This window comes from Neofelis nebulosa, chromosome 15, assembly GCF_028018385.1.
Source record: "Neofelis nebulosa isolate mNeoNeb1 chromosome 15, mNeoNeb1.pri, whole genome shotgun sequence".
In the NCBI taxonomy this organism is placed as follows: Eukaryota; Metazoa; Chordata; class Mammalia; order Carnivora; family Felidae; genus Neofelis; species Neofelis nebulosa.
Window position 1 is genome coordinate 51165674 of NC_080796.1, and position 27174 is coordinate 51192847.

General features: G+C 38.1%; 1 protein-coding gene across 6 annotated transcripts in view; it reads right to left on the reverse strand.

Moving 5' to 3' along the window:
- LOC131495384 (complement factor H-like) overlaps window positions 1-27174 on the reverse strand; it is a 97612-nt gene that overhangs the window by 49435 nt on the left and 21003 nt on the right. For 5 of the 6 annotated variants that reach the window (XM_058700278.1, XM_058700279.1, XM_058700277.1 and 2 more), the window contains exons 4-7: window positions 25073-25149; window positions 23383-23574; window positions 20769-20939; window positions 13773-13946 (exon numbers count right to left, since the gene is read on the reverse strand). In XM_058700278.1, coding sequence (XP_058556261.1) covers window positions 13773-13946; window positions 20769-20939; window positions 23383-23574; window positions 25073-25149 — 614 coding nt within the window. The remainder of the gene's footprint in view (window positions 1-13772; window positions 13947-20768; window positions 20940-23382; window positions 23575-25072; window positions 25150-27174) is intronic. The other variant, XM_058700280.1, reaches the window with a different exon arrangement.

The window sequence follows — 27174 nt, forward strand, 5'->3', positions numbered from 1 at the left end:
TAAAAATGGATGAAAATCCTAAATGTGAGATAGGAAACCATCAAAATCCTGCAAGAGAAAACAAGCAGGAGCCTTTTTTACTTTGGCCGCAGCAACTTCTTACTTGACATGTCTCAAAAGGCAAGGAAATAAAAGCAAAAATGAACTATTGGGACCTCATCAAGATAAAAAGCTTCTGCACAGCAAGGGAAACAATCAATAAAACTAAAAGGCAACCAATGGAAAGGGGGAAGGTATTTCCAAATGGCATACCAGATAAAGTGTTAGTATCAAAAACCTATAAAGAACTTACCAAACTGAACATCTGAAACACAAAAAAAGGGCAGAAAAAATGAATACTTTTCCAAAGAAGATATCCAAATGGCAAATAAACACATGAAAAGATGTCCAACATTGCTCGTCATCCGGGGAATACAAATCAAAACCACATTGAGATACCACTTCCCACCAGAGTGTCTAAAATTAACAACTCAGGAAACAACAGATGTTGGCAAGGATGTGGAGAAAAGGTAACCCTCTTGCACTATTGGTGGGAATGCAAACTGGTGAAGCTGCTCTGGAAACAGTGTGGAGGTTCCTCAAAAAATTAAAAATAGAATTACCTTACGACCCAGCAATAGCACTACTAGGAATTTATCCAAAGGAAACAGGAGGGCTGTTTTGAAGGGGCACAAGGACCCCAATGTTTATAGCAGCACTATCAACAATAGCCAAATTATGGCAAGAGGCCAAATGTCCATCAACTGCTTCTTTATCCAAAGAAGATGTGGTATATTTATATATATTGAAATACTATTTGGGGATGAAAAAGAATGAAATCTTGCCACTTCCAACAATGTGGATGGAAGTGGAAGGTATTATGCTAAGTGCAATAACTCAGTCAGAGAAAGACAAATATTATATGATTTCACTCATATGTGGAATTTGAGAAACTTTTCAGGTGACCATAGGGGAACGGAAGGAAAAAAAATACAAACAGAAAGGGAGGCAAATTCTAAGAGGCTCTTAAATAGAACAAACTGAGCGCTGATGGCGGTGGGGGGTTGGGAAGATGGGGAAAATGGGTGATGGGCATTGAGGAGGGCACTTGTCAGGATGAAAATGTAAGTGATGAATCAAGGGAATCTACTCCTGAAGCCAAGACTACTCTGTATGTTAGCTGACTTGCCAATAATTAAAAAAAAAAAAAAAAAAAAAAAAAGGATATTAATTAAAGCAAACACTCCACTGAGATTTTTTTTTCAAAAGTTATACAAAGGGGGTAAAATTAAAGTAGGTATTATTATTATGACAGGCTTGAATCTCTTTGCTGTTTTCTTTCATCTGGGTACACTTAAATATGTTTTATGCTTTTAGAAGGTCATCTCCGAAGCAAATATAGTATTTCATATATGGTCTGAGCAGCACTGGGATGGGCAAAATTTAGAACAGCCTCATTCTACCTTGGATTTCTATCAATACAGGGTGTGGTCTCATTAACAGTAGTGGTGGTTCTGTCATAGTTTTGACTCACACTGATCTCAAAATTGATTAAAATATTCACCAATTTTTAAAACTCTTTCTAATCTGTCTGTACTTGTACATCTGATTCCTTTGACCTAAACCCAGGATCACTACTAAATGTCACGTTATTAGATTCAGCCTAGCACAGAGAATCCTTTTTGAATGATGAATCTGTGCTAATGCAGATTCACTGTCATGACCCCCTGAACAATTCCACTCGTGAATTTGTACTGTGTTTCCCCTAAATCATTAAACTATCTGATAACACAAAGGAGTAATGAAATAGGCTTGAGAACAAAGTCCTGAATCTGATACTCGGGTAAGTTTACTTAACGAAATTTCAAACACTCTCATAAACCATCTAACTGGTCAATTTCCCCATCTTGTCCACAAGAACTTCATAAGGCCCCTTCTGGAATAAACTTGGTGAGATCCAGATCCAGGTGGGCTGATCTACCATTTCCATAACCCACCATAAACACGGTTAAATATTTTCCTTATGGAAGTGGTTCAAGATGGAGATGTAAGAGATCCTGAACACACCTCTTCCCTTGGACACACTGAATCTACAGTTACATACAGAGTAATTTTGTCTGAAAAAAAAAAGAAACCCTCTAAAAACTAGCTGAGTGATTCCTACACACTGGGCAAATGAGAAAAAGCTCACATCAAAGTGGATAGAAGAAACAGATACAATCTGACCCTAAACCTCATCCCCAGCATGATGACCCACAATTGGGAGGGAATTCAAAACCCCAAGCTTCTCCCTGAGGGGTGAAGTGTCTGAGCCTTACATCTGGCACCCTGATTTTAATATCTACACCTGACAGACAAGCCCCCAAAGCATCTAGCTTTGAAAGCCAACAGGGCTTGTGTCCACAAGGACCCACAAGCTACAGCTAAGTGAGAAACAGCTCTTAAAGGGTCCACAGTCATGGACTCACCCACCCCAGGGTCCAGGATAGAGGAAGCCACCTGAAAAGTGCCCAGACTTTCTGTGAAAGAGACTTATTTGCCTACCTTAAGGCTCCGCTCTGAGGGGTAAGCATTTAATTTAAAACACATCTAGGGGCTTACTAAAACTCTCCTCAAAGATAGACTCCAGCAGGCACCATCTTTATACTCTCCCTTGCCTCTTTTCAGCTCACTGGTATCTCTAGGAAACGAGTTTATGTTCTCCTCAGACACCCTCTGAGTTTTACAGCTGCCACCCAGGAGATACCGCTAAATCATATGGCTATGGTGGCTAGTGGGTCCTACAGGACTGTAACAAATAAAGAAAGACTTATTAACAGGCCACCACTCTCAGGGCACAGGAGAGCACCACAGACTGAAGCACCTATCTTTTTCTGTTAAAGTCCTATGAGATTAATCTTTTTTGCTGAGGCCTAAGGGGCAGACTTCTAATTAAACAGACAACTGAGGGCCAACCATAATCCTCTATAGGGAACTTGGAGGATAGGCACTATCTTCAGGTCCTCCTTCTGCTGTACTGCAGGGCACTGATAACTCTTAGAGGGAAATCTGGACAAAGATCTGGTGCCCCAGTTTCTACCTCTGTTGCATTGGATTATGTGGCAGCCACCCAGGGGTCATTCCTTGATCTGATGGCCGGGGGGGGGGGGGGGGGGGGAGGGGTTGTATTCACGGGCCCCATGCGATTGTAAGAAATGCAGAGACAGTTCAGGGCTAGTAACCACACCAAAGGCACACTATAGCTACAGACTGAACTATAATCTCAATATTTCTACGAAATGCCTGTTGGCCTTTCCTGTAGTTTTGGCTTGAGGAGCAGACTTCTGGTTTGGCACACATCTAGGGTCCTACTTAGGTGTTCTCTGGGGACAGAAGCCACTGGAGGCCATCTTTGTGATATTCCTCTGCTTCCCTCTAGGTCAAAGGTATCTCTAGGAATGGAGCTTATACTTTTCTATGGCACCCTGGCTTCTGTGTCAGCCAGCCAGGGTTTACCTCTAGACTGCCTGGCTCTGGTGACCAGCTATGCTTATGATTGTGGGTCCCACAGGACTGTCACAAATGGAGAAAGTTCTCAACCAGATACCACCCAGTGCACAGAAGAGAGGTAGGAGACTAAAGAATATATGTTTTATGTGAAAGAGGCCTATTAGCCTATCTTCATAGGTGAGGCCTGAGAAACAGGCTTTTCACTCAACAGACAACTAAGGGCCAACTGTAATCCTCTCCAGAGACCTCCAGAGACCACAGTTATGTTTTTGCTGCATTCCAGAGTGTTGGTATCTCCTAGAAGGGTGCTTATACACACATCTGGTGCCCAGTTTTTGCATCTGGTGCCCTGGGCTTTGTGATAGATGTCCAGGTGTTGCCCCTTGATCTCCTGCCTCAGTGGCCTCCAGGGCTTGTGTTCATGAATTCAAAGAGATGATAGCAGTTAAAAGAAACAGTTCTGAACTGGCTATCACTCCATTGCTCAGTTCAGAAGGAGCGGACATCTCCCAGTCTTCCCTTGAAAGGGGTATATGTGCATACTTTAACCTTTGCTGCCTGAGGGCCTGGCTTCCAATCAGCCTGAATCTAGGTGCTGACTGAGACCCTTCCTTCTGGGACACTGTCAGGTCTTGACAAACTGTCAACTACTGGGAGACACTAAAAATAATACTGGCTAATTATACAATCACAAGACTTGAGAGACATCCATGAACTAGGCTAGGGTTGAACAATAATGATTATCTCCTAAGTGACCCCATTCCTTCAAGACTAGCAGAGGTGGCTATTTTTTCTAATGCACAGAAGCCAACCACAGAGAATCAAGGAAAATTAAGAAAAAGAGGAATACGTTAAAACTGAAAGAACAAGATAAAACCACAGAAAAAAAGCCTTTAACTGCATGAAAATAAGTGATTTACCTTAAAATAAGTGATAAAGAGTTAAAAATAATGGTTATAAAGATCCTCACTAAGCTTAGGAGAAGAATGGGTAAGCATAGGGAGTATTTCAACAAAGAGAAAATATAAGAAAGTACCAAGTAGAAGTCACAGAGCTGAAGAATACAATAATCGTACTGAAAAATACAATAAAGTGTTTCAACAGCAGCCTAGAGGAAGTAGAAAAAAGGATCAGTAACTTAAAGGCAGGCTGGGAGAACTCACTCAATCAAACCAGCACAAAGAAAGAAGAATAAAAATGTATAAAGACTTTACACTGATGGACACTGATGGGACAACCTCAGCAGACCAACATTTACACTATAGGAGTTCCAGAAGAAAGGGGCAGGAAACTTCTTTTGAAAAAATAGTGACTGAAAATTTCCCTATCCTGGGAAAGAAAATAGACATATAGATACAGGAAGCCTATAGAGTTGCAAAAATGATGAACTCAAAGAAACCCACACCAATGCACGTTATAGTTAAAATGTCAAAAGTTAGGGGCGCCTAGGTGGCTCAGTCGGTTAAGCGTCCGACTTCGGCTCAGGTCATGATCTCACGGTCAGTGAGTTCGAGCCCCACGTCGGGCTCTGTGCCGACAGCTCAGAGCCTGGAGCCCGTTTCAGATTCTGTGTCTCCCTCTCTCTCTGCCCCTCCCCTGTTCATGCTCTGTGTCTCTCTCTGTCTCAAAAATAAATAAACGTTAAAAAAAAAATTTTAAAAAAATGTCAAAAGTTAAAGACAAAGAATCTGAAAAGCAGCAAGAGGAAAACAACTTGGTACACAGAGAGAAAAAGTTTTCCAGACAAGCAAAAGCTAAAGAAGTTAATCACCATGAGACCAGCATTATGAGAACTGTTAACAGGAATTCTTTAAGTTGAGGTAAAAGGGTGCTAATTAGTAACAGGAAAACATATAAATCTCATTTGTAAAGGTAAATATATAGTAAAATTCAAAATAATCTAATGTAAAGGTGGTGGGTTAGTCAATTATAAAGTTAGTAGGAAGGTTAAAAAGGCAAAAGAAGTAAAAATAAGTATAACTAAAATAATTCATTAAAAAATACACAAAACATGTAAATTGTGACATCAAAAATAAAAACATGGGAGGAGTGAAAAAGTAGAGCATTAGAACACAATGAAAGCTAGGTTCTTTTCAAGTTAAAGTAGACTGTTATAAATACAAATTGTTTTATGGAAGCCTTGTGGTAATCACAAAGCAAAAACTTTTGGTAGATGCACAAAAATTAAAGAGAAAGAAATCTAGGCATACTACTGCAGAAAATAAATCACAAAGAAATACAGCAAGAGAAGAAGAAAGGACAAAAGGAATTACAAAAAATGGGAAAACAACAAAATGGCAATAAGCACACTCCTATCAATAATTACTTTATTTATTTATTTATTTATTTATTTATTTTTATTTATTTTTGGGACAGAGAGAGACAGAGCATGAACGGGGGAGGGGCAGAGAGAGAGGGAGACACAGAATCGGAAACAGGCTCCAGGCTCCGAGCCATCAGCCCAGAGCCTGACGCGGGGCTCGAACTCACGGACCGCGAGATCGTGACCTGGCTGAAGTCGGACGCTTAACCGACTGCGCCACCCAGGCGCCCCTCAATAATTACTTTAAACGTAAATGTACTAAATACTCCAATCAAAAGATATAGCATGGCTGAATAGATTAAAAAAAAAAAAAAAAAAGGACCCATCTATATGCTGCCTACAAGAGACTCAGTTCAGAAATAAGGACACATAGACTTAAAGTGAGGGGATAGAAAAAGATATTCCATGCAAATGAAAACAAAACAGTGGCTCAGTCAGTTAAGCACCCGACCTTCAATTTTACTGCAGGTCATGATGCACAGCTGTGAGATCAAGTTGCATGTCAGGATCCACTCTGGGCATGGAGCCTGCTTACAATTCTCTCTCTCTCTCTCTCTCTCTCTCTCTCTCTCTCTCTCTCTCTCTCTCCTGCTTGTGCTCTCTCTCCCTCGCTCAAAAAAAACAAAAACAAAAACAAAAAACAATAAAAACACAAAAGCTAGTGTACCTATATTTATATAGGACAAATAGACGTTTTAACACAAAGACTGTAATAAAAGACAAAGATGGGCATTACATAAAGGGGTTCATCCCATAAGAGAATATAATACCTGTAAATTTTTTTTTTTTAATTTTTTTTTCAACGTTTTTTATTTATTTTTGAGATAGAGAGAGACAGAGCATGAACGGGGGAGGGGCAGAGAGAGAGGGAGACACAGAATCGGAAACAGGCTCCAAGCCATCAGCCCAGAGCCTGACGCGGGGCTCGAACTCACGGACCGCGAGATCGTGACCTGGCTGAAGTCAGACGCTTAACCAACTGCGCCACCCAGGCGCCCCTAATACCTGTAAATTTTAAGCAGCCAACATAAGAGCACCTAAAATGTAGAGCAAATATTAACAGAAATAAAGGGAAAATAGACAGTAATAAATAATTAATACTCCCACTTTCATCAATGGATAGATCATCGAGGAAAAAATCAATAAGGAGACATTGACGTTGTGATGTTAGACCATATGTACTTACCAGACATATGCAGAATATCCATATAAAACTAACAGAACACACCGTCTTATCAAGCATACATGGAACCTTCTTTATGACAGACATACGTTATACCACAAAACAAGTCTTAACACTAAGAAGACTGAAATCATATCAAATAGCTCTTCTGAGAACAATGGTATGAAACTAATAAATCAATTTCAGGAATAAAACTGGGAAATCCACAAATACGTGGAGATTAAACAACATGCTACTGAATGGGTCAAATTTTAAAAAAAAGTAAAAGAGGATCAAAACTACCAAGAGACAAATGAAAATGGAAATACAACATATCAAAACTTATGAAATGCAGCAAAAGCAGTTATCATAGTACATGCTTACATCAAGAAGAAACCTCAAATGAACCAATTTTACATCTCAAGGAGCTAGAAAATGAAGAACAAACAAAACCGAAAGTTAATAGAAGGCAGGAAATGACAAAGATCAGAGTGGAAATGAATGAAATAAAGGCTTAAAAAATAGAAAATATCAATAGAAATACCAATAAGATGAATAACACTAAAGGCAGAATTTTGAAAAGATAAACAAAATTGACAAGCCATTAATTAGACTCACCAAGAAAAAAGAGAAAACTCAGATATGCGCGTGTATGTGTGTGTGTATACAAACACACACACACACACACACACACACACACACCTACCTTTATATTATCAGAAATGAAAGAGGAGATGTACAATTGATACCAGAGAAATATAAAGGCCATAAGAGACTACTATGAACAATTATACAACAATAAATTGGACAACATAGAAGAGATGGATAAATTCATAAAAACATACGGCCTACCAAGACTAACTCATGAAGAAATAGAAAATCTGAAAGACTAATTACTAGTCAGGAGATTAAATCAGTAGCCTAAAACCTCACAAAAACTAAAGTCTAAGACCAGATGCCTTCACTGGTTATTTCTATCAAACATTTAAAGAAGGATTGATCCCAATACTTTTCTAACTCTTCCAAAATATAGAAGAGGAGGGATTACTTCCAAACTTGTTTTATGAGGCCAGCATTATCCTGATATCAAAACCTGAGAAAAACACCATGAGAAAAGAAAATTACAGCCCAATACCTAAAAGACTTAGGTGCAAAAATCTTCAACAAAATGTTAGCAAACTGAATTCAATAATACATTAAAAGGATGATACACTTTAATCAAGTAGGGGACTCATTCTAGGGATGCAAGGATGGTTCAACACCCACAAATCAGCGTGATAAACCACATTAATAAAAGGAGGGAATAAAAAAATCACATGATCATCTCAATAGATGTACAAAAAGCATTTGATAAAATTCTACATTTTTTACGATCAAACTCTCAACATAGTGGATGTAGAGTGAACATATTGCATTGTGATAAAGCTATATATGACCACTCCACACAAACTTTATACTTAATAATGAAGATCAGGACCAAGATTAGAATGCCCACTCTCACCACTTCTATTCAACAACTTAGTACTGGAAGTCCTAACTAGAGTACTTAGGCAGAAAAAGAAAGAAAAGGCATCCATTCAAGAAAGGAAGAAATAAATCTGTCACTATTTTCAGATGACATGATATTATATACATAAAACCCTAAAAACTCCACCCAAACTCCTGTGAATTAATAAATGAATTCAGTAAAAATGCAGGATACAAAATCAATGTACAAACATCTGGTATGTTTCTACACACTAATAATAAACTATCAAAAAAGGAAATTAAGAAAACAATCCCATTTACAATAGCATCAAAACAAAGAAAATATCCAGGAATAAATCTATCCAAGAAGGTGAAAGATCTGTATCCTGAAAACTCTAGACAACGATGAAGTAAATCAAAGACACAGATAAATGACAGATAGTCCATATTCATGAATTGGAAGAGTTAATATTGTTAGAATGTTCATACCACCCAAAGCTATCTATAGAGATTCAGTGCAATTCCTATCAAAATTCTAAAGGCATTTTTCACAGAAATAGAAGAAGCAATCCTAAAATGTGTTTGTAATCACAAAAGAATCCAAATAGTCAAAGAAATCCTGAGAAAGAAGAACAAAGCTAGAGGCATCATGCTTCCAGGTTTCAAACTATATTACAAAATTAGAGTAATCAAAACAGTACAGTATTAGCATCCGACACATAGGTCAACAGAACAGAGAGCCTAGAAATAAACTCATACATTTAAGGCCAGATAGTTTATGACAAAGAAGCCAAGAATATGCAGTGAGGAGAGGACAGTCTCTTCAATAAGTGGTGTTGTGGAAACTGGACAGCCACATACAAAAGAATGAATCTGGAACACTATCTACAACATACACGAAAACTAACACAAAATGGATGAAAGACCTGAAAACATAAAACTCCTGAAAGAAAACATAGGGGATAAGTTCGTTGACATTGATCTTGGCAATTATTTTGTAGAATTCACACCAAAAGCAAGGCAATCCAGGCAAAACTAAACAAGTGGGACTGCATTAAACCAACTACTTCTGCACAATAAAGGAAACCATCCACAAACTGAAGACTAGCCTAATGAGTAGGAGGAAATATTTGCAAATCATATGTCTGATAAGGGGAAACATCCAAAATATATTTTAAAAACTCATATAATTCATTAACAACAATAACTAAAGGCCCAATCTGAATAACACATGGGCAGACAATCTGGACAGACATTGCTTCTAGAGAAGAAACACAGATGACCAAAAGGCACATGAAAGATGCTCAACTTATCATCAGAGAAATGAAAATCAAAACCACAATAGGATATTACTTGATACTTGTTTACATGGCTTCATCAAAAAGAAAAAAAAATGTTAGTGAGGATATGGAGAAAAGGGAGCATTTCTGCCCTGTTAATGGGAATGTAGATTGGTGCAGCCACTATGAAAACCGCATGGAGGTTTCTCAAATAATTAACAGAACTACCATATGATCCAACAATTCCACTTCTGGGTATTTATCTGAAGGAAAGGAAAACACTAACTGAAAAGGACATATGTGCCCCATATTCACTGCAGCATTATTACAATAGTCAAAATGTGGAAGCAATCTAAGTGTCCATTACTGGATGAGTGCATAAGAAACTAGGATTATTATTCAGCCAATAAAAGAAGGAAATGTTGCCATTTGTGATGACATGGATGGACTTGGAGGGCACCATGCTAAGTGAAATAAATCAGACAGAGAAAGACAAAGACTACATGAGCTATATTTGGAATCTAAAAATACCAAACTCTTAGATAAAGAGAACAGAGTGGGGGTTGCTAGAGGCAGGGCCTGAAGGGCAGGAGAAATGGGTCAAGGGAGGTCGAAAGGTACAAACTACCAGTAATAAAATAATAAAATGATGGGGATGTAAGGTACAGACAGCATGGTGACTACAGTTATTAATACTGCATTGTATATTTGAAAGTTGCTAAGAGAGTAGATCTTAAAGGTGCTTCCACAAGAAAAAACATGTTAACGATGTGGTGATAGATTTAACTACAATTGTGTTTGAAGTCATTCCACAGTATATAAAAGTATCAAATCATGTTGCACATTTGCAACTAATATAATGTTATATGTCGATTATATCTCAATCATTCAATCATTCAGTATTTTTATTATAATTGTTTTACACATTAAGGTCTGTTTCATGTTGATGATAGGGTCTTTTGATTTGAAAATTCATTTTGGAGTTATCCCTAGAATTAATATGGAGGCCACTGACCTACTTTTTGTATCATAATGTATTCATATATTATCCAGCGTAAGTGCAGTACACCTGTACAACCAAATGTGGTATGGAAAGGAAAGGAATAGAACTATAGAGACAAAAAATACCTGGAAAAGAGTAGAGGAAACATTCCCCAGGAAAAAAGACAGTACTCTGTTGAATTGAATGGAATTTTGTTACATGGATCGTTTTGGAAAATTCTGCAGTGTCTTTTTCTCCCTTCAAAAAGAGGAGCCTAATTCTCCTCCCTTTGAGTATGCAGGACTTAGAGACCCACTTCTAAAGTCTAGATATGGCTAAAGTGACAGTGTGTGACTAGTTTGTAAATGGTATGGAAGCTTCTGCCGCTCTCTCTATCAGATCATGAGCTCTGGAGAAAGTTAGCTACCATTCGTGAAGCCTATGGAGATTCCCATGTGGTAAGTTACTGAAGCTTCCTGCCAAAAGCCTCATGAGTCAGCCGTCTTGGAGGCAGATCCTCCGGCCCTACCAAGCCATCAGGTGACTGCAGCCTAGGTCAACATCCTGACTGCAACACAAGAAGTGCCTGGCTCAGAACTAGCTAGCTAAGCCACTCCCAAATTCCTGACCCACAGAAACTCTGAGAAGATAAAGGTGTGTTGTTTGACGCCAATATGCTTTGGGGGAAATCTGTTACACAGAAATAAAGAACTAATATATTAGGTGTTCAATGACACTAGCCTTACCAAATGTTTTATTTATTTATTATTTATTTGATTATGACAGCTTTATTCATAACTGGTAAAACGTAGAAACAACCAAGATGTCCACCAGTACACGAATCTAATGAAGAAACCGTGATATATCCAGGCAATGGAGTATCATTTAGAGCCAGAAGAAATGACCTCTCATATCATGAAAAGACTTGGAGGAATCACAAAAGCTATTTCTCAGCATTAAAAAAAAAAAAAATCTGGGGGCGCCTGGGTGGCTCAGCCAGTTAAGCAACTAATTTCGGCTCAGGTCACGATCTCGTGGTTTGTGAGTTCGAGCCCCACATTGGGATCTGTGCCGACAGCTCAGAGCCTGGTGCCTGCTTCGGATTCTGTGTCTCCCTCTCTCTCTGCCCCTCCCCAGCTCACGCTCTGTCTCTCTTTCCCTCAAAAATAAATAAACATTAAAAAAAATTTAAAAAAAAATCTGAAAAGGCTACAGGATGCATGAGTCCCACTATATGACATTCTGGTTGCAGAGAACGAGCAAGGGGAGGAATCAATAGGTGGAGCACAGAGGATTTTTGGGGCAGTGAAAAGCTCTGTATGATACCATAATGATGGACATGTCACTATACAAACCTGACATATACATATGTCACTTGTCCAAACCTGTAGAATGTACATCAAGAGTGAACTCTAAGCTAAACTACTGACTTTGGGTAATATGATGGATGAATGCAGATTCATCAATGTAAAAACATACCTTTGGGGATGGGGGCATGTTGATAAATGGGGAAGGTATGCATGTGTGGCAACACTGAGTGTATAGGAAGTTTCTGTACCTTCCTGTCAATTTTGCTGTGAACGTAAAATTGCTTTAGGTAAGTTATTTGTTTCAAGTTTTAATTTAAATTCCAGTTTGTTCACATTTAGTGTAATAGTAGTTTCAGGAGTAGAATTTAGGGATTCATCACTTACATATAACACCCAGTGGTCATAAACACACGTGCCCTATTTAATACTCATCACTTATTTAACCCGTAACCCTCCTCCCCCGCCTACCTCACCTCCAGCAACCCTCAGTTTGTTCTCTATAGTTATGTGTCTCTTTTATGTATTGCCTCTATTTCCTCCCATGTTCATCTGTTTCATTTCTTAAATTCCACATATGAATGAAATCGTATGGTATTTGTCTTTCTCTGACTTATTTCACTTAGCATAATATATTCTAGCTCCATCCATGTCATTGCAAACGGCAAGATTTTATTGTTTTTGATGGATGAGGAATTTTCCAGAGTAAATATATACCAGAAGTTCTTTATCCGTTCATCAGCTGATGGACATTTGGGCTTTTTCCACACTTTGGCTATTGTTGATAATGCTGCATTGGGGCGCATGTATCCCTTTGAATCACTATTTTTGTATCCTTTGAGCGAATACCTAGTAGTGTAATTGCTTGACTTTAAAAAAAAATTTTTTTTAATCTTTATTATTTATTTTTGAGAGAGAGAGAGACAGTGTGAGCAGGAGAGGGACAGAGAGAGAGGGAGACACAGAATCCGAAGCAGCTCCAGGCTCTGAGCTGTCAGCACAGAGCCCGATATGGGGCTCGAACTCATGAACCACAGGATCATGACCTGAGCTGAAGTGGGAAGCTTAAAAGACTGAACCAACCAGGCGCCCCTGACTTTTTGAGGAAACTCCATACTGTTTCCCAGGGGGGCTGCACCCGTTTCATTTTCCACCAACAACGTAAGAGGTTTACCCTTTCTCTTTAACCTCACCAACATCTGTTGTTTCCTGTGTTGTTAGTTTTAGCCATTTTGACAGGTATGAGGTGATATGTTATTTTAGTCTGATTTGTATTTCCCTGATGATGTATGATGTTGAGCATCTTTTCATGTGTCTGTTAGCCATCTGGATGTCTTTTTTGCAAACATCTATAAATAACTTCTCAAACTTAACACACAAAAAACAAATAATCCAGTTAAGAAATGGGCAAAGGACATGAATAGACATTTTCCAAAGAAGACATCCAGATGGCTAACAGACACATGAAAAGATGGTCAATAACACTCACCATCAGGGAAATACAAATCAAATGGTTTAATTCAGATATTAGAATTACATTAGTTAGAGAAATTCACAAACACATATTTAATACCAAATAGCAAAAATTAAATAGCTTTTAATTTTCAAAAATGTGGCTTAGATTGTATTAGAATTATCTACTTTGAAAAGAATGTCTCCGTAGGCTCTGCTTTACATACACAGTAAGGCAAATACTTGGATTTACTGTGTACTCATTTTTGTTGTTGTTAAAGAGACAATAATTTCAGAATTTAGAAGTAGGTCAAGATAGAATGGAACTTACTAGTACATCCTGGCTGAGGTACCCAGCCTCTATTTGTACATGTTGCCGTATTTCCTTGGGTTGAACGATCAAAGCCAGTTTTACAATTGTATGTGATTTCATCTCCACTTCTGTATCTGATGCTTTCTGGTGCATAGTTACCATTTTCAATGTGAGGAGAAGCACATATGATTTCTGGGAAAAAAAAAAGAATATGTAGGTAATGTTGAAATCACTACCCATTAAAATAATCAAGTACATAAAAATATAGAAAGTGGGTATTATTATTTTTTGTCCCTACCACAGCATAAAATGGGATTAATGTGAGTTTAGTCTTACATCCTTCCCATCATATCATTCATGTCCCACCACTATATCTCACATCTGATATATTTGTGCCCCCTGGACTCTTGAATCCTTTCTCCAAAGCCATCACATATATCATAATATTCTATATGTGGCAATAAACTCATGACATATCACTTCAACTCTTCTTACAAACTATTCAACTTCCCTGGCATCTGTGATTCTCCTAGGACTGTTTACAAACAGCTTGAGTCTCTTCCTTCCAGACACTTAGTAGGATTTCATATCCTTGCCAAGAATTAGATGTGGTCGTCTGATTTACACAGGTCAAGAAAATGAGTAAAGTAACACGTTTCCCTTTAGGGAGGAAGTTTTAAAAAGCCACTGTGTGAATTTTTATGTTCTTTTTTCTAGCTGCAGGGATTAAGGACAGCCATGGAGAGGTGATGTCTCTACCCTTGATTCTTACAGCTACTATAATGAGCAGAGTCCCTTCAGACCTACATTGGAAGTGGGCATAAACAGGAAATAAACTTCAATTTTTTAGGCTATTGAAATTCTGGAATACATTTTTATTAGTATAATAGAATAAACTAGTCCAGGGTTTGGAGAAAACCTTTTATGTAAAGAACCAGATAAAATGTTTCTGTCCCAGCTACTCAACACGAACACAGCCCTAAAGGATACATAAACAAATGAGCATGGCTGTATTCCAATAAAACTTTGTTTACACAAAGGGCAAAGGATGGATTTGATTTTCAGACTATAATGTGCTCTCCCATGACCTACTCTATCTTAATTTTTAAAGTTCTGTCTCAGTTCTTTCCATCAACTTTGCTAATATCTAGCCAATGGATCAATCTGCAAAATTCCTTGTATAATAAAATATCATACCTTTAAACTATTGTAGAAATGTTACATAACCATTTATATTAGTGCCATGGTGGACATTCAGCAATGCCAAAAATCCATTTATATGCCCCCAATTTACTTCCTATTCCATTTCCCAAAGTAACTTTCATCACAGTCTCATCATTTTCTTCAAAAGCCATCTAACACAATAGTTCCGTCATCAACAAATAAATCCTTGCATTCACACATAACAAATTTCAGACTACCAGCTGTGGGGTTCCCTAGATTTCTTACTAACATGTCCTTAACTTTGGCTACAACTGTTTGAACTTTAGCCTTTCTCTTACTTGTTGACGATGAGGTGTTTATTTCATTCAAGTTAGCTTTTCAAAAGTTTAATTCTTCCATCGAGCATGAACCATTGTATATTCCTTCCCTCTCTCATTTTGTCTACTATTCTCTCTTAAATGGATATGCAAGCTTCTCCAATTTTAAATTCCTTATCTCATCCCTTTTTCCAAGGTTGTTAATGTACTATACTTCTCTCCTTCACAACCAAGATCCTTCAAATATCATCTTCCAATTAGTCTGGTTTTCAATCTCCCACTTATTCTTCAACCTACTGCTATCTGGCTTTTGACATCTTTAACATGCTGGTGCTATTAAGACAAAAGTCACCAATGTCCTCCAATTTCCAAATCCAAAATCTCTATGAATTGCTCATATCACAGTGACTGGTATTATATACTATGGGCTCCTTAATTATTTGTTGAACTGAATAGATAAAAACCCTCTGTAATATTTGACACTGTTGATCACTGACTTACTGGCATTCTCCAATGCCCTGCATTCTCATGTTTTCCTACTTCTCCTTATTTTTGTCTGAACAGTACTATTTTATTTTATTTATTTTACTTATAGCTGCCCTCCTTCCTCTGCTCTACTTAATTTTAGGCCCTGTCTACTTCTCAGATCTCATCTCCTACCAAGGTCCCACTTACTCTATACGACCAACACAATAGCCTTCTGTCTGGTGTTCACACATGCCAGGCTTATTCATAGCACTTGCACTTTTTATTCCTATTTCTTGGGTGATGCTCCTCTAGATCTTCCGGCTGACTCTTATCACCACCTCAGAAATATCTTCCCTGAAGACCCAACGAGTATTGTATGAATGAATATCTATGCTTGACAGTTGGTTCTACATGAGTATTTGTCCTTGATTTTGTTGTTTGCTTCTTCACATTTTCTCTGTGAATCAAGATACTTCCACAATAAAAAGCTATGAGCATTATGCTAATAACTCTTCAGTGAGATCCAAATCCATATATCCAACTGAAGCTTCACACTAGACAGGTCCATGTGAATAATTCAAAGGCATATCCAACTAACTACATGCCAACTAAATCAAACTTTTCTCAATATATGCTTTTCCTCCTGTGTTCAACATTTTAATTTGTGACACAAAAACCTCATGACAGGAGCCTGGAAATTTACCTCACCTTCCCTCCTCCCCATCACTTCAATATTCATTCACACAGCACATTCTATAATCTTATAATTATTGCTTATACATCTCCTCCCCTTCATACCATGCTTCAACTGTGTACATCCAACTCTTAGAGGTTTTATGATAGTCTTTTAATTGGTCTTAAATTTGTACTTCATTCCTCCAGAATAAGCTTTAATAAGTCTCTATTCCAAACATGATACTATACTTATATTAGCAATGGTTATATTAGAAAGAATATGTGACCATCTAACCACAAATCTTAAGTATGTCTACACTGCTTGATTTTAATTGACACTACCTTGAGATGAACCTTAATGTACCTTAAATGTAACCTTAAATTTACTTTTAGTTTTTTCTCCTCACTTTATTCTGCTCTATCATATTTTCACAGACCTTTGCAGTGGAGTTTATCATATATTAATTTTTACTTCATAGTGTGGCTTAACTTAATTTTGAAGTCAAAAGCTACAAGATATAAAAACAAGAGTTTTACTAAGAGCCCAACCAAAAAATACTGGGAGAATTTGTTAAATAATTTTTAATAAATTTGTAATACTACTTTGTTAAAATAATAAAAATAGAAGAACTTCAGGTGATTACTTTTGAGCAGAAGACATAAATTCAATGATAAATTGTAATCCCTACTTTCATAATTTCCATTAATATAAATGATGCTAGCAAAACATTGCCAGGGCAAGTGCCTCTATCTAAAACAGTACTGGAGAATGTCTGCATGTGTGGGGTCACATTTTTTCCTACTGTTAGATACCACCAGTAAGCATTTGAGATAAGAACAATAATTTAATGCTAGCACTCTATGTTGTTCATCATCAGAAAATCTGACTTGTACAGAGAACAGATAGATTTGGAGCAAAGGTGGCTTTTATTTAGCAGGTCTTGGTACTTTTAATTATTCCTATAAATGATTTGCTGTCAGAGACTGGCTCCTATTAGATGAAGAGACCAAAGTTTTGACAAATCACCTTCAAACAGAACCCCTGAAGGGCGCCTGGGTGGCTCAGTCAGTTAAGTGTTCAACACTTTATTTCAGCTCATGTCATGATCTCATGGCTCGTGAGATTGACCCCACAGTGGGCTCCATGCTGATAGTGTGAAGCCTGCTGGGGATTCTCTCTTTCCTTTCTCTCTGCCCCTACTCCCAGTCATGCGTGCGCGCGCGCTCTCTCTCTCTCTCTCTCTCTCAAAGTAAATAACATTAAAAAAAAAAAAAAAAACCTGACACATAAAATCATAAACCGGATGGAAGAAATTTTAAGTATTTTATCCTAGGTTATTTTATTTTAATTTTATTTTAGTTCCAAATTTATTATAGATTTGGAGGAAGCAAGATCTATAGATTTGGAATTCATCATTACCAGCAGGTAGATCCTTCTATTGTCCTAGGAAAATAAGGAGAAGCATTTGTGATATACTAGCTAAGGTACAATGTAGAGTACCTTTTACTTTTAAACTTATTTTTAAATGTTTATTTATTTTGAGAGAGAGGGAGTGCACGCACGAGGGCGTGGCAGAGAGAGAGGGAGGGAGAGAATCCCAAGCAGGCTCCATGGTGTCAGTGAAGAGCCTGATGCAGTGCTCAAACTCTAGAACCAAACTGTGAGATCATGACCTGAGCTGAAATTAAGAACGGTATCCTTAACTGACTGAGCCAACAAGGTGCCCCTGGAGTTCCTTTTAATAAAGGACTTCTCCGTATCCAGTTAATGTAAAACACATTTCAATAAAATTAACCACTGTTGTAACAGAGAGTGCATGCTTATTTAATTTGGGGTGAACCATTCTTTATTTATCTTGATCATTAGTAAACTGTTTTGTGAAAGAGAGTATCCAATCTTAGTGACATCTCTCTCCCCAAAGAAAGGAGGATTCTAAGGCATCCTGTCTTGAGTTTTTGAGTTATACAATTGACTAAGAAAATGAAAAACAAATTCTAAAAAGAAAATGTTTTACAAATGTGGGATCTTTACTGTGTGTGTGTGTGTGTGTGTGTGTGTGCGCGCGCGCGTGCGTGCATGGGTGTGGTGTAGATGGGTCAAGTTTCAAGTAAGCCTAGGAATTGTAGCAACACATATGGGAAAAACAGATTTCCCACATTAAAACAAGTATGTGCTCAGCAACAGCTTTAAGCAGGTAGCTATGTGACCAAGAAAAAGAATTAACTAGACAACTTCTATGGAGCAGTCAGGCGATCCTGAGTCCTATGTCAAAGTAAAACTGAACTCAGATCCTGACGTCTTAACTTGGAAGTAAGTAAATTTCATTGAAACCTGGAATGATGATTTATTCTAATGTTCACTGAAATGTGGAGTGATTTATTCTAATGTTTATACAGGACAAAGGGACTGATATAAAGTAAGTGGTTTATAAGTTATATTTTGACGACTGGATGGATAATTTAGCTCTCTAAATATTTAAGTTTGGCTCTGGAAGTAAAACATATGGCAGAAGTTAATGCCAGAGGACTTGTGCACCCACTTTCTTTGAGTAGGAGCCACAAATGCCATGAAGCCAAACAGCTGGACTCCACACACGATCAGCAGATCACAGATCTAATGTGGGTGATCACTGTCTTCTCTTCACTAACCTCTTTGTAAAATATTTTCTTAACAATGCCTGAAAGTGGAGGTCACTCAGTTGTAGGGGGATATATTTTCCAAGGAGCTACTTGTGGACTCAACCCCAAATTTTTTTCGGGGGGTTGGGGTGCCTGGCTGGCTGAGTCAGTAGAGCATGTGACTCTTGATCTCAGGGTTGTAAGTTCAAGCCCCAGGTTGGGTATGGAGCTTACTTTTAAAAAAAAAAAGGTAAAAAAATTAAAAAAAAAAATTTTAATGTTTATTTTTGAGAGAGACAGAATGTGAATGGGGGGAAGGGCAGAAAGAGAGAGAGGGAGACACAGAACGTAAAGCAGGCTCCAGGCTCTGAGCTGTCAGCACAGAGCCCGACACAGGGCTCAAACTCATGAACTGCAAGATCATGACCTGAAGTCAGACTTTTAACCGACTGAGCCACCCAGGTGCCCTCAACCAAAAAATTTTTTAAAATAAGAACAAAATCATTCAAAATCTAACTCTAGTTTTTGTAAGAGAGGATCATTAAACAAGGTTTACGCATGGAATTATGAATCATATGATTAAAAGTTCAGAGAGCTCTTAAGAGTTCAGCTCTTCTCACCATCTCCCCACCTACCCTGGGCCACGATATGACCATATCTATAAAAGTCACCCTTTTAGAAAGGCACTTGACCTCTGATTTCATGTAGGATAGCACTTGTAACTTGTTTCACTTGCTGCTGCAGCCCGCATCTGAAGTTAACGCACCCTTTTCCATAAATGTTTGCAAACAGCTCAACACAGTTGTTACCGTGCGACATGTAATAGCTGTACCTTCTTGCTATTCTTCTAATGATATGATGTCTTAAACTCAACCTTTTACAGTTTTGCATCTGGACCACGATAGTTTGAAACTCTCTCTTTTCAAATGAGGTAGGCTAAGTAGAACACAATATTACAGACATAACTTTTGGTGGCACGAAGCACAGTTGACGTGGATTCTACATCTGCACAAGATCCCCCATTAGGAAGCCTAAAAGAGTTTGGTGGGTGCCCCCTGCCACTCCCCCGCATCATCATCACTATTGATTCATATTACGCCTGTGCTTAGTGAAATCTCTAGTTATTTCCACTTAATTCCATTGTTAATTGAGGGTTCCCTCATATGGCATTCATCTCATTTCCTTTGTTTGCAAAGCTAACTGCTGGGCTTTAGAAGAGCAATCTGTCTGAGAAGTAATCATGCCTGGGGAGCCTATTATTGCCCTGGCTCTGCTCTAGAGTTGATTTTTGACCGCAGACCAACTACTTAACGAGCTATTGAACTCTTCTGTTCCTTTTATGTCTATCTTCAGAACGAGAGAATTATACCAAAATTAATTTTTGCACACATAAAACGTTAAGTATATCGTATTTATAAGACTTGGTTCGGGGCGCCTGGGTGGCGCAGTCGGTTAAGCGTCCGACTTCAGCCAGGTCACGATCTCGCGGTCCGTGAGTTCGAGCCCCGCGTCAGGCTCTGGGCTGATGGCTCGGAGCCTGGAGCCTGTTTCTGATTCTGTGTCTCCCTCTCTCTCTGCCCCTCCCCCGTTCATGCTCTGTCTCTCTCTGTCCCAAAAATAAATTAAAAAAAAAAAAAAAAAAAAAAAAAAAAAAGACTTGGTTCTTGTCAACATTAACGCTCCATTGTGAGAAAAAATAAACTGCTTCACTGTAAGGAATATATGAATGAAAAGAATTGATAAAATATATAGAAAGGAAATATAACATTACCTTTACATGAAGGGGTTGGAGTCCATCCCGATGCAGTGCATATGGCATCTCCTTTACTACTGTATTCATAACCCTGGTGACATGTATACTGAAATCGTTCATTTTCCTTGTAAGTTTTCTTCAGAGATGCAGCATTTCCATTTGCGATTTCTGGCTTTTGGCAGGAAATTTCTAAATATAAGGGATTAAATTCCAAAATGTTTGTTATATATTAAAAAGCCATGTCTAAGACATAGTTATATTAAAGATACAAGTTTTGTTTCCTTTAGGCAAATCAGACAACGAAACAAAATTTCTATTTTGACATGGTTGCTTGAATTATTTACCTGTTGTTCTTAATTTTGATTTTTGAAATAAGGTAAAATTCTGATTAAACTTCTGTTGCTAGGGGTGCCTGGGTGGCTCAGTTGCTTAAGTAACTGGCTCTTGATTTTGGCTCAGGTTATGATCTCATGGTTCCTGGGATCGTACCCTGTCTGTGGCTTCCTGCTGGCACTGTAGAACCTTCTGGGATTCTTTCTCTTTCTTTCTCTGTCCCTCCCTTACTCATGCTTTCTGTCTCTCTCTTTCTATCAAAAATAAATAAATAAATAAAAATTATGTTGCTTATTTTATTTGCTTTGAAGATAAATTAGTCCTCTTCAAGTAAATAGTGGCCAGTAATGATACCAACTATATATATATAATTGGGTATAGATATATAGGCTTATTGTGATAAATATTTTCACCGAATGACTTGTAAAAATTATGTATTTTCTAGTTATCGATAATAGAGTCATAATTGGCATAACACTTTGTCAAAGAAGTTAATTTAACCTACTGTCATTATATCTATGAATTACATCTTCTGTTTTTGTGGCTTACCATCCATCCAAATTTTCTGTCAAGAAAACCCAAAAACTGGCCATCATATTTGCCCCCATCTTCTCTCAAACATTTCCCCCTGGGATTATGGCAACAATAACTAATTTCCCAGATGCTATTCTCGCACCTCTGTAATCTATTTTCCTGTTTGTAACTTAATGACTGTTTTTCTTGTCCCTTCATCGATCCGTTGAAGGATTCCACTGAAATCCTCCATCGATTCCCAATTCAGTCTGAATAAAAGCCAAATTCTTCAGCATGATATGGAGCACCTTAGAACCTTGCACTGGCCTATCTTCAAGCCATCACTGACCTACCCCTACTTGTGTCCTACACAACGGCCTCGAAGACATGGAACAGGGGAGCTTCAGGCTCCTGGAAGCCTCACTGCATTTGTACCTTCCTCTCCCTGAACTTCTCCTGACTGATATACTTTCCCCCCCCCTCAACTTCGTTGGAAAAAGTCTCATTGTTTCTTCAAAATGTATCTTATGCATTAGTTATTCCAGTAAGGTTTTACTAAGCACAGAAATTTAGGTTTTTTTAAAATTTTATTTATTTTGAGAGAGAGAGATTGAGAGAGACAGTGAGATAGATAGAGAGAGAGAGAGAGAGCGTGAGTTGGGGAGGAGCAAAGACAGAGGGAGAGAGAGGATCGCAAGCAGGCTCCACCATGAGCGTGGAGCTGGATGCCAGGCTGCATCTCATGACCGGGAGATCACGACCTCAGCTAATATCAGGAGTGTGATGTTCGACTGACTGAGCCACCCAGGTGCTCAGAAATTTAGTTTTAAGGGGGAAACCCCATCTGTGAGCCTCTGGGGTATACAGTATTTGCTGTGCTGAATAGAAATATGATTGCCATTACTGACTTGAAGAACTAATATTGTTAGAATTTTTAAGAACAGAAATGCTTTTCCCTGCATCTCATTATAGGATAGACTCAACTAAGAAAGTGTGAATTTTAGAAAAAATATTAAAAAAAATAAATATGGCAGATATATCTGCCAAAAAAGTATTGGTAAAGTGAAGCAGACTGACCATAATGTTTCATTACAAAAGCCCAATCACCATACTGGTCATGATGCACTGGTTAGCAGTATTATAACTAAAGAAATCTTGACTTGCAGTTTACTATAGAACTTTTTTTAAAAGGCAAAAACTTATTTAGTGAATTCAGTTTAGTTTCACAATATTTCTCTAAACTTACAGTGCAAATATAAAATAGGACCCCATTCTAGAAGTATTATTCAACAACAGAATGTTATAATGCTATATCAGTGGAAATACATAATGGCTTTTTGATCTTACAAATTAAAAGAAAGCCTGTTCTGTAGGCCAATATTAAATCTTGCAGCAGAACTGCTTACTAATCTATTTGAGCATGAAAGCCAATTACAATTTAATTATGGATATGACCATGGAATTTGGTTTCAGATAACCTAGGTTTGAATCTTAACTCCACCGTCATGCCATCATAACCTTGGTCATGAGATGTAACTTTTTTGCCCCACAATGTCCTCAGTTATAAAATAGAGGTGAAAACAGTGCATAAATCACAGTCATTTTGAAGGTAAAATGGAATGTAAAGAACTTAGATCAATTACTGACAAATAGTAAGTGCCCAATAAATGTTAGTTTTAATGTTATTAGTATAATTGGTATTATTCTATGTATAATATTTAAAAGTGCAAATTTTCATGAGAAAAACTAAAACTGTCCGATCCCATGAACAGTAAATGTATCTTACCCACACATTTTGGGCTTTCTCCACTCCAAACACCATTCGTTGAGCAACGTATTTCTGCAGGCCCAACAAGCATGAAGCCTGAATTGCATGCAAACCGTACTACTTGTCCAAAAGTATATTCCTTGTCTAGGTCCAATGCGCTACTGGTCAATCTCCCATTCTCTGGATGTGTCACTGGTAAACACTTAACAACTGAAAAAAATAAATATAACTTTTCCTAATAGAATTTGACAACTTTATTATGAAAAATATGTATATATACACATACAGGTATAAAGTCACTAACAAAGAAAGATTGGGGGAATTACTTAATTTTTTTAAAGAAGCATTTAATAAACCTGTTTGTTGGATATAAAGGCTTATAAATTAAAAAAAATCAATAAGCTTATCTCTGATTATTTTCTATGAGAGCGGACAAAGAAAAAATTATTTCTTTGAATGTCAGTTTACATTTTTATAGTAACAAATAAATGTTCCTTAAATAATTGAAAAATATAAAGCTTGAGATAATTAAATGGAATTTTTCACTTAAGCCCTAGGATAATATAACACTGTATTCTTAAAAGGTATAAATGCAAACTTTCTGATTCTATTTCTTTCAATAGATAAACAGTCCTTAATTTTCCTTCCTCTCCCACATCAGTGCTCAAAATAATGAGTATTCCTTTTGATTTTACTTAATATTTTCCAATACCTTGTAGGTTATGGCATTTAAACTTTATTTTAGAGTAGAATCATCCAGGATGCTCATTAAGATGGAAATTCTATGGCTATCTCCCTGCGCTATTACCGGAGATACTGATTTAGTAGGTTTTTAGTAACCCAAAATTTCAGCATTAAACAAGCACCTCAGGTGATTTCAGTGTAGATGTTCCTTAAAACATTTAGATCTCTCCTCTCATTTCCCTAAGTTCTCTTCTTTACGTAACAGGACTTTTGAGTGATCACATTCCCACTCGCCCTCCTCCTCCTCCTCCTTCATCCTCCTGGTCCTCCCTCCCTCCCCCTTTTCCTCATTCCCTCCCTCCTTCCCCCTCTCTCTCCCTCTCTATTTACTTCTCACCATGGAACTAAGAAAGACTACTCTGACTCATCTATTTCCATGATGACTAGAGAGATTGGCATTACTAGCCCAAAATTTAGAAACAGGATCTACATTTTTCTCATTCTGACTCTTGGCTTTATGGATCAGTAAGAAAAGTAGAGCTCTTCCTTACTTCCTGCCTCTTTTCAGTAAGACTAAGACCACAGGAAAATCTCCTTTGCCATGCAAGAGGGGAGAGATAACTGAATCATGGTCTCCATTTCAGCTGTTATTGACAATCTCTGCATTTGGGTGGATATTGGTTGAGTATGTATTCATTAGTAAAGCTGAAATTCTGATCCTTGTGCTATTTCTAGTGTTTAGAATCCAAAAGGAAAGGAAAATAGGTTTTAGATTTCCTAATCTCTAATACTTTGAATACATTAGATCAGATGAAACTGCACTCACATTTGGTTAATGAAACACAAAATAGCGTAGTAATAAAAAGCTTAGATATCCATTCCAAACTATATTAGAAGCCATAAAAATACTTTGAATCAAAAATATGTAATTACAAACTTTAAGGATGTTTCAATGTAAGATATCTCAAAAAATCTTAGATATTTTAAATATTTGAATATATCTGTAAATCAATTTTACATATACCTTCACATATAGGAATATCATTGGTCCATCCATCAGATTCACACTCACGGAAATTAATCCTACCTAGCATCTGATACCTAAAAACCAAAAATGACAGAATGGTGAGCTAATTTATTATATGCATTTATATGAAATTTTAAGTTTGATACATTCTGAATGTCCAGGAACTCCATTTCAGAGAAAATTAACAGCATATACATTTCTTTCCTCCTTCCCTTCCCTCTTCTTTCCTTCCTTCCTTTTTCCCCTCCATCCTTACTCCCTTCCTTCCCTCTTTCCTTTCCTTTTCATTCTTTCTCTCTTTCTATTCTTTCTCCTTCTTATTCTTAAATTTCTTTCTTTCTTTTTTATTTAACTTGTTTGGGTTTTTTTGTATCTGTATGAGATGAAGAAATTTTTTTAAGTTTATTTATTTCGAGAGAGAGAGAGACAGAGAGCAGGAGAGAGAGAGGAAGAGAGAGAATCCCAAGCAGGCACTGTTTCGTCAGTACAGAGCCCAATGTGGGCCTCTATCTCAACTGTGAAATCATGACCGGAGCCAAAATCAAGAGTGGGACGCTTAATCGACTAAGCCACCCAGATGCCACTTTCTATTGTTCTTAAACTTCTCTACTACTTAAGAAAGGCTCTCAGACAGAGTTAACACAGTGGAGAAGTAGGGGGACCCGAAGTTCCCTTGTCCCTCAAACACAGCAGTATTTAGCCCAGAAGATTTGGAATTCCAGGAATCCGGGCTAAAGAGCAACAGAAACATCTCCAGGGGCCCACGGGAACAACCTGACGTGCCATAGGTTCATGATTGCCAATTCGGAGAGATAAAATGGGTGGTGGTGTAGGCACAGAAGGGAGGGATCCCCTTCTGTGGAGAGACAAAAGGAAGAGAAAGAGAGGCTGTGGAAGTGTAGGATTGTATTTGGAGAAGAGAAAAACCACAGACTGGGGAACAGAATAAATGGAGACAGAACCAATTTCTAGCTCATTCCAGGGTTGTAGGGCTTCCTCCAGACTGGGGCCTGCTGCCCTATATGCATGCCTGGGTAGGAGGGGAACCAGCCCTGGGCTCAGTAGCACACTCAAAGGTGCAGTCAGAGAGCAGTCTCCCAACCTTGAGGACTGTGGGAAGAAAGCACAAGACACTCCAAGGACAAAAGACCCTGCAGGCACCCGCCAGCCAGAGGCCCTTTGTCGGCTGTCAGGGCAGACTGGCACTACCCCAGAACCGAGACTCCAGGGTGGGATCCTTTAAGACATCGGGGTTTGAATCCCAGCCAAGCGCTTGGGAGGCAAAAGAGACCGGAGCGCGACAAAACGGCCTGCTGGCACCTGCACAGTACTGTGAGGATGGCCTGAACAGAGTGATTTGGGACACCCGCTCTGGAGAGGAGAGACTGGTGTGTCGCCATTTTTCTCCCCATCACCAACAAGGTGGGGTTTCAGAGAACAATGGACCACAGTGGAGGCGGGAACTGCCTACAACAAACCACAGCCCTCTGCGCCTGGTAACTGCATATCTAACAGAGCAAGATTGACACTGACTAAACCAAACAGCACCTCCTCCAGACCAGTGCAGCCACTGGTTGGTCCAGTGGTTTTGCATTTTTCTGAATTGATTCTTGTTCAATTCCTATTTTGTGTGTACGTGTGTGTGTGTGTGTGTGTGTGTATTTTTTCTTCCTCTTATTTCTCCCCTTCTCTTTTGGTTACTTTGGTTGTTGTTTAAGTAGACTTTTTAATCTAGTCTTTTTACACCTCTTCTGTACCTCCTTCCTCTTTATTTTCCTCTCCCTCTCTCTAGATTAAGCCATATCGTTTCTCTGATTCTCTACCTGGTCAATTATTTTTTTTCTTTTTTCCCCTACCTTGTCATTTCTCTCTTTCTATGGGATAAGACTTCTTTTGCCACCACCCCCATTTTTAAAATTTTTTTCCAGGAGGGAGTGGCAGGAATTAGTCAATGCGTTGAATAGTAAATATATGCAGAGAATCCTTTATCCAGCAAGGCTGTCATTCAGAATAGAAGGAGAGATAAAGGCTTTTCCAGACAAACAAGAACTAAAAGAGCTGATGACCACTAAACCAGCATTGCAAGAGTTCCTAAGGGG